Source organism: Oncorhynchus nerka, linkage group LG3 (assembly GCF_034236695.1).
Source record: "Oncorhynchus nerka isolate Pitt River linkage group LG3, Oner_Uvic_2.0, whole genome shotgun sequence".
NCBI lineage: Eukaryota > Metazoa > Chordata > Actinopteri > Salmoniformes > Salmonidae > Oncorhynchus > Oncorhynchus nerka.
Genome location: NC_088398.1, coordinates 15,398,949 through 15,412,927, shown reverse-complemented (window position 1 = coordinate 15,412,927; position 13,979 = coordinate 15,398,949). Strand labels below are relative to the sequence as shown.

At 45.4% G+C, this 13,979-nt stretch overlaps 1 protein-coding gene across 4 annotated transcripts in view; it reads left to right on the top strand.

Annotated features, from left to right (window-relative positions):
- The window catches only part of rims2a (regulating synaptic membrane exocytosis 2a), a 135,037-nt gene that overhangs the window by 75,395 nt on the left and 45,663 nt on the right, over window positions 1–13,979 (top strand). For all 4 annotated transcript variants that reach the window (XM_065008801.1, XM_065008799.1, XM_065008797.1 and 1 more), the window contains 2 exons: window positions 3,486–3,586; window positions 8,381–8,544. In XM_065008801.1, coding sequence (XP_064864873.1) covers window positions 3,486–3,586; window positions 8,381–8,544 — 265 coding nt within the window. The remainder of the gene's footprint in view (window positions 1–3,485; window positions 3,587–8,380; window positions 8,545–13,979) is intronic.

Below are 13,979 nucleotides of genomic sequence, written 5' to 3'. Positions count from 1 at the left end.
GTGGTGTTGCAGACTTTGGGGCCTTTCAGAGCAGGTGTATATATACTGAGATCGTGTGACCGATCATGTGACACTTAGATTGCCCACAGGTGAACTTTATTTAACTAATTATGTGACTTCTGAAGGTAATTGGTTGCACCAGATCTTATTTAGGGGCTTCAAAGCAAAGGGGGTGAATACATATGCACACACCACTTTTCCATTTTTCATTTTTTATAATTGTTTGGAACAAATTATTTTTTAAATTTCACTTCACCAATTTGGACTATTTTGTGTATGTCCATTACATGAACTCCAAATAAAAATACATTTAAATTACAGGTTGTAATGCTACAAAATAGGAAAAACGCCAAGGCGGATGAATACTTTTGCAAGGCACTGTACATAGTACACCACGTAGGGATTAGGGTGCCATTTGGGATGCAGACAACAACTCGTATAGCTGCAGCTGTGGTTTGTGGTGGTCTCCCAGGGGGTGTACACCAAAGCCTTCAACATGGAAGCATACAAGAAGGGGGCAAGAGGAACAGTAGGGGGGTAGGTGGGCACACATCCAGGAGTGGACAGTGTCACTTCAGTGAAGATGGTCTTTGAGCTAACCACCCCCACCACAGCTTGCCCTGTCATAGTTAGCGGAATCACTATGGCTGTGTGAAGCCACAGTTTATTCCCTTGTTTATTTGGATCTCTTTTAGCCCACAATGGGGTCTTACTGTATCTTCCAAAATACCATGAAAATACAACCCCATTACATGCATAACACAGTAAGTGTATCACTATGCTTGCGTGAAGCCACAGACGAGCCAGGAGGAGTGAGTGCTCCATCTCTCTCTCTCTCTCTCTCTCTCTCTCTCTCTCTCTCTCTCTCTCTCTCTCTCTCTCTCTCTCTCTCTCTCGGTTCCATTATGCAAGATGATTTGCACACGGCAGGGGATGATTAATGAAAGGCTGATGAAAGCACAGCTCATCAAAACCTAAGCACATTCTGTTTTCCTCCCAAGACACAGTGGCGGAATAGGAGTGGGATTATGTACTGGAGTAGCGGGAGATGGTTGTTAATTGGAGGCTAACAGGGGCTCTGGAGAGGAGAGCGGCTGCTAGTCGATCCCAGCTCTCTCTGTTGTGTAACCTGTTTATTCCCAGGGGTATTGGTGGGCCTACTCTCTCTGTGCCTCAGCCTCAATCACAACAACAAGGTTTCTGAAAGAAAGAAAGAAAGAAAGAAAGAAAGAAAGAAAGAAAGAAAGAAAGAAAGAAAGAAAAGTTGTGGTACTGGTAGCTTTCTCTTTTGTATCTACCGCCACCTCTCTGCCTGCTTTTGGTTGTTTATGTTCCAGGCTGTCTGTCTGTCTGTCTGTCTGTCTCTCCACAGTAGACTATTAGTCCCTGACTCAAGTGGCTCCCCCACCGCCTCTCTTCTACCTCAAGTCTTTTAGGGTTTCTGTCTGCTTTGTCAGCTCCAACGCTCTTCCTCCCATCCTTAACGTCTACTTGACTGTTTCAGCTCTCTTTCCTCTGGACAGTACACAGCAGCTCACCTTTCCCCCTCTTTGTTTTTCAATAACACTACAGGTCTTTTAGTCCAGCCGCTCCCGGCCTGGCTTGCACCCTTCTCTTCTCTTCACTTTTCTCCTTGGCTGTCCATTAGTGCAATTTGTGTTGGTGTGATCTTTCTTTGTTGTGGTGTATGATTTTGTTTGTGTTGTTGTGCTCTGTGCTTGTTGTTGTTGTCGTTTTGTGCCACCCCTGTCCATCATGCCCCCCCCCCCCTCACTCTGACCCCCACCCGATCTGTGCGGCGGCCACTGTGAAGGAGGGTCCTCCACAGTGATATCACTTCCTGTCCATGGTGTCACCCCTCTCACTCCCATCTCCTGTCCTCTGTCTGTGTCTGTGTTTTGTCATGTGACCCCAGAAGACACGGACTCACCAGGTTGGACCAGCTCAGGTCTGTCCCTCCTTCTTCTGTATGCCTCCCCTTTTTACCTCCTTCTTATCTTCCTCATTCTTCCTCTTCTTCATCCCGCCTACTCCTGCTTTCTCATGTCCATTCTTCCCTGCTGATTGAGCTTGTTGGAGATGTTTTTTGGGGGGGAGGGGATGGATTTGACTCAGTTTGTGTGTGCTTGCTTACATGTAAGCATGCATGGTCATTCATGTCAACTGTGTTCATTGTAACATGTCTGTTGTTCGGCTATATTCAACCCTGACGACATTTCATTGAGGCATGTTGTACAAATAGAACCTAGGAATCCTGATATGCCACCAAGATGGCATCTCATTCTGTTGTTCTACAACATAAGGTCATATCTCATGAACTGTCATATAAAGCTGATGGACAGGAAATCGTATTCACATGTTGCAGAAAAACTAACATGGATGCTGTCCTTTCATTTCCTTTCATTTCCCATCCTGGAGATCTTCATTTCGTCTCATCTATTATCTTTCTACATTCATTTGCTCTTTGTTTTTGTGATTTCTTTCTCTTATGCGCCTGTGCTTCCTCTCCCCACCGCCATCATACAAATCTAAAGTAGAGAGAATGAAAGTGTGTCCAGAGAATGGTGATGCAGGTAAGACGGCTAGAGTTACTGTAGTCTGCCTGACATCACGAAGTGAGGCCGTCCCAAATGGCACCTTCCCCATTCCCTAGTCGAGTGTATTCTGTTGGACCAGAGCCACATTGGGAACACTATATAGAGAATAGGGTTCCTCTGATCTGAATACTCCCCACACTATAGACTGACTGACTGACCTAACAGACCTGACTGACCTGGCATGCTCACTGTGGCATGTGGACAGTCACGTTTAGCCCCCAAAGCCTATGTGAGCTCTGGGAGGTTGGTAGCTGCTTGCAAGAAATATGATGAATAATTCATTCAGTAAAATAAACTATGGCAAAGAGGTTGTATAGTAAAGTTAGGGCTCCAGACCCAACAGAGCATGTCTGAGATTTTGACACGGAATAACTGACACCTTTCATTCAAACCCTTCATGTAAACTCCAAGTGAACCCCTTCATTATGAAATGGAATATCTCTTACAAGTTGTTGTTTGTGTTTTCCGACTGTTCATTTTGCCAGCTCTATGTGACATCATGGACTGACTGACTGTTGGTGTCTGGGTGAACTAACTCTGAACGCTGCATGCAGCACTTTTATACAATAACGTTGTCATGTGAAAATGATACCCGAATAAGTCTTTGGATCATAGTAATGCGGGATTCCTAAATCAAAGTAGAAACCTTTTTTTATGCTGATATCGTGAGGACTTTTTCGGTCAGTGCTTTATACCAGAACCCCAAAAAATTTCAAAAGACTATTCCTGAGTAGCGTTGCAAAAATTTGTGAATTTCCCCCAAATTCCCAGGTTTTCCAGAAATCCTGGTTGGAGGATAACAGATGATTCCCTTGTGATTCTGGGAGTCTTCCAACCAGGATTTCCCTATTCCTGAGTATGACCTCCACTGACCACTCTGCTCCCTAGGTGCTATGGATGTGGAGGAGAGGACCAGACAGATGAAGCTGAAGGTGAACAAGTTCAAGCAGGGGGCCGGGTGCGACTCCAGACTGGAACAGGACTACAAGGCAAGACACAGTGACACAGCCCTCCTTTCCCTTTCATAAGTAGAACATTGTTAGCATCACACTATTTCTCCCAACAAACTGACTTGGAGTTACTTTAACACATCCATGTTCAGGACACGTGAAGCAGGACTATCACTCTTAAGGCAAGGCCAATATCAGCCCTTCCTTCCTTTTCTATTCATAACATGGTCATTAAGTAGACACTTTGTATACAAACTGACTTACGGCTAACACAGAAAATGTTCAGTAAATGTGACCCACGCAGGAATCAAATTTAAAGCCGAGCAGGATGTTAACAGCATCATACTCAAACCCATGGCGAGACATCAAAAAATGTAAAACACTTGTTTCCAAACACCCATTACAGCAGTATTCACAATTTGGCAAGCTTCATGAACAAGTATACGTACATACATGAGGTATTATATCGACCCTGTGAATCCCTGGAATGTAGCAGTGACTGTGTCCAGAGTCACACAGACTGTAGTTGCTGTAAGTGTAGTGTGTTTATAAAGAGCCCTGGGGGCCTCGCCAGAGCCTGAGCCAAGCCTTATAAGAGAAAGCATGTCCATCCTGTCCTGTCTTCCTTTTAAGTGTGTGGAATGATAACTACTGCCCTGGAATAGACTAAGAATGCATTACACTTATAGTTCTATAAAAATAAACATTTGTCAACTCTGTTAGTTGTGAGGAGTGCCACGAACTACAACCGTATTTTAACAAACTGGACACAGAGCAGCTTTTAATATACAATCTCTTTCTTTGCAGATGATTTTCATTTGTTTTAACATCATGTCTTGGTTCACCAACTTGCTGTAAAAAAAAAACTAAGAAAAATATCATTTTCCCATTTCTTGTTTATGCCAAATGATTTTGATTAGCTTACATTTTGGCTTTACAGAGAACAATTTACTATCGCTCCAGATTATTTGGTTATATAACCTAGTATTTCTCTGTGTCCTCCTCCTAGAACATTGGCCGTAATGAATGTGAATGAGCTGCTCTTTGGCTAACAATTGTTTTAGGACGAACAGATCTCCTTATAAAGCCAACGAATCATTGAAAGCAAAGATTTTGGCCACATGAAAGTTTGTTCTATTGTCCTTTGTCTTATAATTTTCTAATTAAAACTTTGATAAATTCCTTCCCCACAAGAATATAACCCTTGCAATAGACTATTTAAAATAGTTTATTATCTACATCACATACAGTGGGGCAAAAAAGTATTTAGTCAGCCACCAATTGTGAAAGTAATTTTAATCATAGGTACACTTCAACTATGACAGACAAAATGAGAAAAAATAATCCAGAAAATCACATTGTAGGATTTTTTATTAATTTATTTGTAAATTATGGTGGAAAATGGTCACCTACAAACAAACAAGATTTCTGGCTCTCACAGACCTGTAACTTCTTCTTTAAGCCAGTACATGTCCAGGCCCGTCTGAAGTTTGCTAGAGAGCATTTGGATGATCCAGAAGAAGATTGGGAGAATGTCATATGGTCAGATGAAACCAAAATATAACTTTTTGGTAAAAACTCAACTCGTCGTGTTTGGAGGACAAAGAATGCCGAGTTGCATTCAAAGAACACCATACATACTGTGAAGTATGGGGGTGGAAACATCATGCTTTGGGGCTGTTTTTCTGCAAATGGACCAGTACGACTGATCCGTGTAAAGGAAAGAATGAATGGGGCCATGTATCGTGTGATTTTGAGTGAAAACCTCCTTCCATCAGCAAGGGCATTGAAGATGAAACATGGCTGGGTCTTTCAGCATGACAATTATCCCAAACACACCGCCCGGGCAACGAAGGAGTGGCTTCGTAAGAAGCATTTCAAGATCCTGGAGTGGCCTAGCCAGTCTCCAGATCTCAACCCCATAGAAAACATTTGGAGGGAGTTGAAAGTCTGTGTTGCCCAGCAACAGCCCCAAAACATCACTGCTCTAGAGGAGATCTGCATGGAGGAATGGGCCAAAATACCAGCAACAGTGTGTGAAAACCTTGTGAAGAAAGGAAACGTTTGTCCTCTGTCATTGCCAACAAAGGGTATATAACAAAGTATTGAGATAAACTTTTGTTTTTGACCAAATACTTATTTTCCACCATAATTTGCAAATAAATTCATTAAAAATCCTACAATGTGATTTTCTGGATTTTTTTTCCTTATCTTGTCTGTCATAGTTGAAGTGTACCTATGATGAAAATTGCAGGCCTCTCTCATCTTTTTAACCTCTTGCCTCTACTTGGGACGCTTGCGTCCCAACTAGAGCTCTGGAAATGCAAATGCGCTACGCTAAATGCTAATAGTATTAGTTAAAACTCAAAAGTTAATTAAAATACACATGCAGGGTATCAAATTAAAGCTACACTCGTTGTGAATCCAGGCAACAAGTCAGATTTTGAAAATGCTTTTCGGCGACAGCATGAGAAGCTATTATCTGATAGCATGCACCAATACACTTCAACACAAAAGCACAGCAGGGGACGTAAACAAAATAATTAGCATTTCGGCGTTACACAAACCGCACAATAAAATAGAAAACAGTCATTACCTTTCACCATCTTCTTTGTTGGCACTCCTAGATGTCCCATAAACACTATTGGGTCTTTATTTCGATTAAATCGGGCCATATAAAGCCAAGATATCGTTATATGTAGACTGTGTGATAAACGAAAAAAACAGCGATTTCACAACGTAACGTCATTTTTTAAAATTCAAAAAGTAGACGATAAACTTTCATAAAACACTTCGAAATACGTTTGTAATGCTACTTTAGGTATTAGTAAACGTTAATAAGCGATAAAAATCATCCATAGGCGATGTCAAAATCATTAGCTGTCGTCTTGGAAAAAATTTCACGAGAGAGCTCTTCCGGAATGATCTGGGCGGAGACCGGAGGTAAGTGGTGCCCCTGTTTCGGTTCAACCAAGAATCAAAGAGGATTCAATTCACAAGACTCTAGACAACATGGGGATGCTGTGGGAGTTGAATGCTCGGTCTTATCTAATTCGGCTCACTGTTAACAATTGCTGGAAGTGGCGCAAGGATATTTATTTCCATTTTCTGTGATCAGGTTTTCCTGCGCTTTCCGATGTAACGCACGTTATGTAATAGCCACAGTCGTGATTTAACCAGTTTTAAAAACGTCCGAGGGTTTCCTATCCACACATTCTAACCATATGAACGTACTATATTCCTGGCATGAGTAGCAGGGTGCTGAAATGTTGCGCGATTTTTAACAAAATGTTCAAAAAAGTAGAGGGTAGGAGCAACAGGTTAAGTGGGAGAACTTTCACAATTGGTGGCTGACTAAATACTTTTTTGCCCCACTGTACACTGAGTGTACAAAACATTATGACCACCATGACATAGACTGACCAGGTGAATCCAGGTGAAAGCTATGATCCCTTATTTATGTAGGTGACAGGTATCCTAGTGGTTAAGGTAGCTACGGTTGGGCAAGAAAGGTTGCTGGTTCAAATCCCCGCGTTGACAAGGTGATAAATATGTCGATGTTCTCTTGAGCAAGGCACCTAACCCTAACTGCTCCTGTAAGTAGCTCTGGATAAGAGTGTTTTTTCTAAATAGAAAATGTCACTTCCAAATCCACTTCCATCAGTGTAGATGAAGGGGAGGAGACAGGTTAAAGAAGGATTTTTAAGCCTTGAGGCAATTGAGACATGGATTGTGTATGTGCGCCATTCAGAGGGTGAATGGGTAAGAAAAAAGATTGAAGTGCCTTTGAGCAGGGTATGGTGCCAGGTGCACAGGAGGTTGGTGGCACCTTAATTGGGGAGGACGGGCTCATGGTCATGGCTGGAGCGGCATCAGTGGACTGGTATCAAACACATGGTCTCCATTTGCTCCGTTCCAGCCATTATTATGAACCTTTATCTCCTCAGTAGCCTCCACTGGGTTTTTCACGCTCAATCGTTTCCCATGTGTATCAAGAATGGTCCACCACCCAAAGGAGAACCAGCCAATGTAACACAACTGTGGGAAGCATTGGAGTCAACATGGGCCAGCATGAAGAGCTTTTTTTGTCTTAAAGGGGAAATGTTGTATTTTTTGGCAGTAGGCAGAGGGTGGCATAATTTGTTTGATTCTCTGTAGTAATGGTATGGGAATAATAATGTATTTTATTTTGCAAAGTAGTTTCTTGCATCAAACAAACCAACAACATTTTCAGTCACCTCCTTGTCTGTGTGATGAAGGTTATTGTCAAGCCCTGCATGTTTTTTAGTTTTTTTAATCTAATGGAATGTAGCCTACATTGAACACCACACATTGGCTGTTACTGTAGACTGAATGATAGAACAGCTATTTGCATGTTAAACTGTTATGGGATGCATGTTCTCCACTGTTTTTAATGGTAGGTCACTCTGGTAGGCCTACATTATGATCAAATAGCCATAGTAGCCTACTTGACTGCTGTTAAAACTAACATCAAGCCTCAGTGTTCAAAGTAAACGCTCACTTGAAGTTGCACAGAATTTTCACAACGTTCAATTTTGCACTCAGCAGACCTGAAATTTGCTCAGTGTCTAATTTTGTTTAAAGGAACATTGGCCAGCATCCTGCATCATGCTTTCGACACCTTGTAGAGTCCATGCCCCAACGGATTGAGGCTGTTCTGGGGGTTAAAGGGGGGGTGCAACTCAATAATTAGGAAGGTGTCCTTAATGTTCTGTACAATAGTGGAAAAAAGGACAAAATAATTACAACAAAGTAGTATTTCCAAGTCTATTTTTAGTTGTGTGCTGAGTGGTGTGTGTTTCTCCTTTACAGAGGAGGGATGGTCAGCGGGGTTCAGACAACATGTCAGCCAAGTCTTCGGACAGTGATGTAAGCGACGTGTCCGCTGTGTCGAGAACCAGTAGTGCCTCTCGGTTCAGCAGCACGAGCTACATGTCTGTCCAGTCAGAACGGCCGCGAGGAAAGCAGAAGATCAGGTAGGATGCAGCAACACACCAAGGGGAGACAGAAGCCCTAGGTCCAACACCTCTGCCTTGCCAGGGATGGGCAAACCCCAAAGGCCGTGAAGCTTTCTTCCAACTAAAGTTGCCAAGTACAGACATTTTCCACAATGAAAAGAGTTTTCACTTGGTTTCTTAACTTTAGAGGGAAATGCACAGCTAGCATTGTGCTATTTCCCACTGTCCAGTGAGTTCAGGTTTGGCTCTGCCTAGGTGAAAATAGAGCTAAATGTTTGAACTCTACTGCTTCAGGTTGGGGTTTGCTCGTAACTGGTAACTCATATTAGTGTGAAACAATGCTGTATGGTTTGTCTCGTGTTGAAACATAACTGAAACAGATATGCATGTTTTTTTGCTTTTAGTTTATTTGAGTTTTGCTGTTTTATGTATGTCCCATTTTTTTCTCATTGTTGACCTTATTTCTGCAGTTTGGTTTCACATACCTTTCTTTCGTTTCCTTTCTGCTTTGCATGCGCCGCGTTTGCGCTTCTGTTACGTCCTCATCTATTCCGAATCAAGGAACCAATCACGGGAAGGGGATGAACATTTGGGGGAGGTGCTGGAGGAAGAGGAAGTTTGGCGAGAGGAAGTGGGAGGGGGAGCGGGGGGTACACATAGAGGGCAGGGTAAACAGAGGGAAGGGCAGGAGGAGGCTAAAGAGGAAGGAGGTGAGAGGAGGACCACACAGAAGTCACAGGAGGAGGAGAATGAAGAGGAAATGCTGCGGAGGAGGTTCTCAGAGACTGACCTCAGGTAACTAGTTAACTAGTTCACCAGTCTGACCTCAATCTAACCTCAATCCAACCTCCGGTCAAACCTAACCTGACCTCAATCTAACCTCAATCCAACCTCAGGTCAAACCTAACCTGACCTCAATCTAACCTCAATCCAACCTCAGGTCAAACCTAACCTGACCTCAATCTAACCTCAATCCAACCACAGGTCAAACCTAACCTGACCTCAATCTAACCTCAATCCAACCTCCGGTCAAACCTAACCTGATCTCAATCTAACCTCAATCCAACCTCAGGTCAAACCTAACCTGACCTCAATCTAACCTCAATCCAAATCAAATCAAATCAAATCAAATTTTATTTGTCACATACACATGGTTAGCAGATGTTAATGCGAGTGTAGCGAAATGCTTGTGCTTCTAGTTCCAGTAGTTTGCCCCCGGTAATGCGTTGTGCAGACCTCACTACCCTCTGGAGAGCCTTACGGTTGAGGGCGGAGCAGTTGCCGTACCAGGCGGTGATACAGCCCGCCAGGATGCTCTCGATTGTGCATCTGTAGAAGTTTGTGAGTGCTTTTGGTGACAAGCCGAATTTCTTCAGCCTCCTGAGGTTGAAGAGGCGCTGCTGCGCCTTCTTCACGACGCTGTCAGTGTGAGTGGACCAATTCAGTTTGTCTGTGATGTGTATGCCGAGGAACTTAAAACTTGCTACCCTCTCCACTACTGTTCCATCGATGTGGATAGGGGGGTGTTCCCTCTGCTGTTTCCTGAAGTCCACAATCATCTCCTTAGTTTTGTTGACGTTGAGTGTGAGGTTATTTTCCTGACACCACACTCCGAGGGCCCTCACCTCCTCCCTGTAGGCCGTCTCGTCGTTGTTGGTAATCAAGCCTACCACTGTTGTGTCGTCCGCAAACTTGATGATTGAGTTGGAGGCGTGCGTGGCCACGCAGTCGTGGGTGAACAGGGAGTACAGGAGAGGGCTCAGAACGCACCCTTGTGGGGCCCCGTGTTGAGGATCAGTGGGGAGGAGATGTTGTTGCCTACCCTCACCACCTGGGGCGGCCCGTCAGGAAGTCCAGTACCCAGTTGCACAGGGCGGGGTCGAGACCCAGGGTCTCGAGCTTGATGACGAGCTTGGAGGGTACTATGGTGTTGAATGCCGAGCTGTAGTCGATGAACAGCATTCTCACATAGGTATTCCTCTTGTCCAGGTGGGTTAGGGCAGTGTGCAGTGTGGTTGAGATTACATCGTCTGTGGACCTATTTGGGCGGTAAGCAAATTGTAGTGGGTCTAGGGTGTCAGGTAGGGTGGAGGTGATATGGTCCTTGACTAGTCTCTCAAAGTAAACACACCGGCCAACTGGTCTGCGCATGCTCTGAGGGCGCGGCTGGGGATGCCGTCTGGGCCTGCAGCCTTGCGAGGGTTAACACGTTTAAATGTCTTACTCACCTCAGCTGCAGTGAAGGAGAGACCGCATGTTTTCGTTGCAGGCCGTGTCAGTGGCACTGTATTGTCCTCAAAGCGGGCAAAAAAGTTATTTAGTCTGCCTGGGAGCAAGACATCCTGGTCCGTGACTGGGCTGGGTTTCTTCTTGTAGTCCGTGATTGACTGTAGACCCTGCCACATGCCTCTTGTGTCTGTGCCGTTGAATTGAGATTCTACTTTGTCTCTGTACTGACGCTTAGCTTGTTTAATAGCCTTGCGGAGGGAATAGCTGCACTGTTTGTATTCGGTCATGTTGCCAGACACCTTGCCCTGATTAAAAGCAGTGGTTCGCGCTTTCAGTTTCACGCGAATGCTGCCATCAATCCACGGTTTCTGGTTAGGGAATGTTTTTATCGTTGCTATGGGAACGACATCTTCAACGCACGTTCTAATGAACTCGCACACCGAATCAGCGTATTCGTCAATATTTTTATCTGACGCAATACGAAACATGTCCCAGTCCACGTGATGGAAGCAGTCTTGGAGTGTGGAGTCAGCTTGGTCTGACCAGCGTTGGACAGACCTCAGCGTGGGAGCCTCTTGTTTAAGTTTCTGCCTGTAGGCAGGGATCAACCAAATGGAGTCGTGGTCAGCTTTTCCGAAAGGGGGGCGGGGCAGGGCCTTATATGCGTCGCGGAAGTTAGAGTAACAATGATCCAAGGTTTTACCACCCCTGGTTGCGCAATCGATATGCTGATAAAATTTGTAGAAACTATTACCCTCAACTGAACGACTTGATTAGTGTAGTGTTAGCTAGCTACATAGTTGTCTTTGCTGTCTTCGTATCCAAGATAATTGTGTAGTTTAGAGTGTGTAGTTTTTAGAGTGATTATCTTAATTTACCGAGGTTAGCTAGCCAGCTATTTGTCGTCCTTAACGTAGGAGACACTGCTAGCTAGCCAACAGCTAGCCAACGTCTACCGATTAGAACTCAACAACCCGGTCGCATTCCGCCTCGCTCCACAGGTAGTATCACATTTTCATTTCATCTCATTACAGTACAACGGTTTGATTTGTTTGATCGTAGCTAGCTACATAGCTAGCTACATAGCCGTCTCTGTATCAAAGATAATCGTGTAGTCTAGAGCAATTTTCTAGGTTACCTAGCCAGCTATTGTCGTTCTTTTAACGCAACGTAACGTAATCAACACTGCTAGCTAGCCAGCTAGCCCCCGAATCAACAACGCAGCCACTGCCAGCTAGCCTACAAAGTCAACAACGCAGCCACTGCCAGCTAGCCTACTTCAGCAGTACTGTATCATTTTTAATCATTTTAGTCAATAAGATTCTTGCTACGTAAGCTCAACTTTCTGAACATTCGAGACGTGTAGTCCACTTGTCATTCCAATCTCCTTTGCATTAGCGTAGCCTCTTCTGTAGCCTGTCAACTATGTGTCTGTCTATCCCTGTTCTCTCCTCTCTGCACAGACCATACAAACGCTCCACACCGCGTGGCCGCGGCCACCCTAATCTGGTGGTCCCAGCGCGCACGACCCACGTGGAGTTCCAGGTCTCCGGTAGCCTCTGGAACTGCCGATCTGCGGCCAACAAGGCAGAGTTCATCTCAGCCTATGCCTCCCTCCAGTCCCTCGACTTCTTGGCACTGACGGAAACATGGATCACCACAGATAACACTGCTACTCCTACTGCTCTCTCTTCGTCCGCCCACGTGTTCTCGCACACCCCGAGAGCTTCTGGTCAGCGGGGTGGTGGCACCGGGATCCTCATCACTCCCAAGTGGTCATTCTCTCTTTCTCCCCTTACCCATCTGTCTATCGCCTCCTTTGAATTCCATGCTGTCACAGTTACCAGCCCTTTCAAGCTTAACATCCTTATCATTTATCGCCCTCCAGGTTCCCTCGGAGAGTTCATCAATGAGCTTGATGCCTTGATAAGCTCCTTTCCTGAGGATGGCTCACCTCTCACAGTTCTGGGCGACTTTAACCTCCCCACGTCTACCTTTGACTCATTCCTCTCTGCCTCCTTCTTTCCACTCCTCTCCTCTTTTGACCTCTCCCTCTCACCTTCCCCCCCTACTCACAAGGCAGGCAATACGCTCAACCTCATCTTTACTAGATGCTGTTCTTCCACTAACCTCATTGCAACTCCCCCCTCCAAGTCTCCGACCACTACCTTGTATCCTTTTCCCTCTCGCTCTCATCCAACACTTCCCACACTGCCCCTACTCGGATGGTATCGCGCCGTCCCAACCTTCGCTCTCTCTCCCCCGCTACTCTCTCCTCTTCCATCCTATCATCTCTTCCCTCTGCTCAAACCTTCTCCAACCTATCTCCTGATTCTGCCTCCTCAACCCTCCTCTCCTCCCTTTCTGCATCCTTTGACTCTCTATGTCCCCTATCCTCCAGGCCGGCTCGGTCCTCCCCTCCCGCTCCGTGGCTCGACGACTCATTGCGAGCTCACAGAACAGGGCTCCGGGCAGCCGAGCGGAAATGGAGGAAAACTCGCCTCCCTGCGGACCTGGCATCCTTTCACTCCCTCCTCTCTACATTTTCCTCTTCTGTCGCTGCTGCTAAAGCCACTTTCTACCACTCTAAATTCCAAGCATCTGCCTCTAACCCTAGGAAGCTCTTTGCCACCTTCTCCTCCCTCCTGAATCCTCCTCCCCCCTCCCTCTCTGCAGATGACTTCGTCAACCATTTTGAAAAGAAGGTCGACGACATCCGATCCTCGTTTGCTAAGTCAAACGACACCGCTGGTTCTGCTCACACTGCCCTACCCTGTGCTCTGACCTCTTTCTCCCTCTCTCTCCAGATGAAATCTCGCGTCTTGTGACGGCCGGCCGCCCAACAACCTGCCCGCTTGACCCTATCCCCTCCTCTCTTCTCCAGACCATTTCCGGAGACCTTCTCCCTTACCTCACCTCGCTCATCAACTCATCCCTGACCGCTGGCTACGTCCCTTCCGTCTTCAAGAGAGCGAGAGTTGCACCCCTTCTGAAAAAACCTACACTCGATCCCTCCGATGTCAACAACTACAGACCAGTATCCCTTCTTTCTTTTCTCTCCAAAACCCTTGAACGTGCCGTCCTTGGCCAGCTCTCCCGCTATCTCTCTCAGAATGACCTTCTTGATCCAAATCAGTCAGGTTTCAAGACTAGTCATTCAACTGAGACTGCTCTTCTCTGTATCACGGAGGCGCTCCGCACTGCTAAAGCTAACTCTCTCTCCT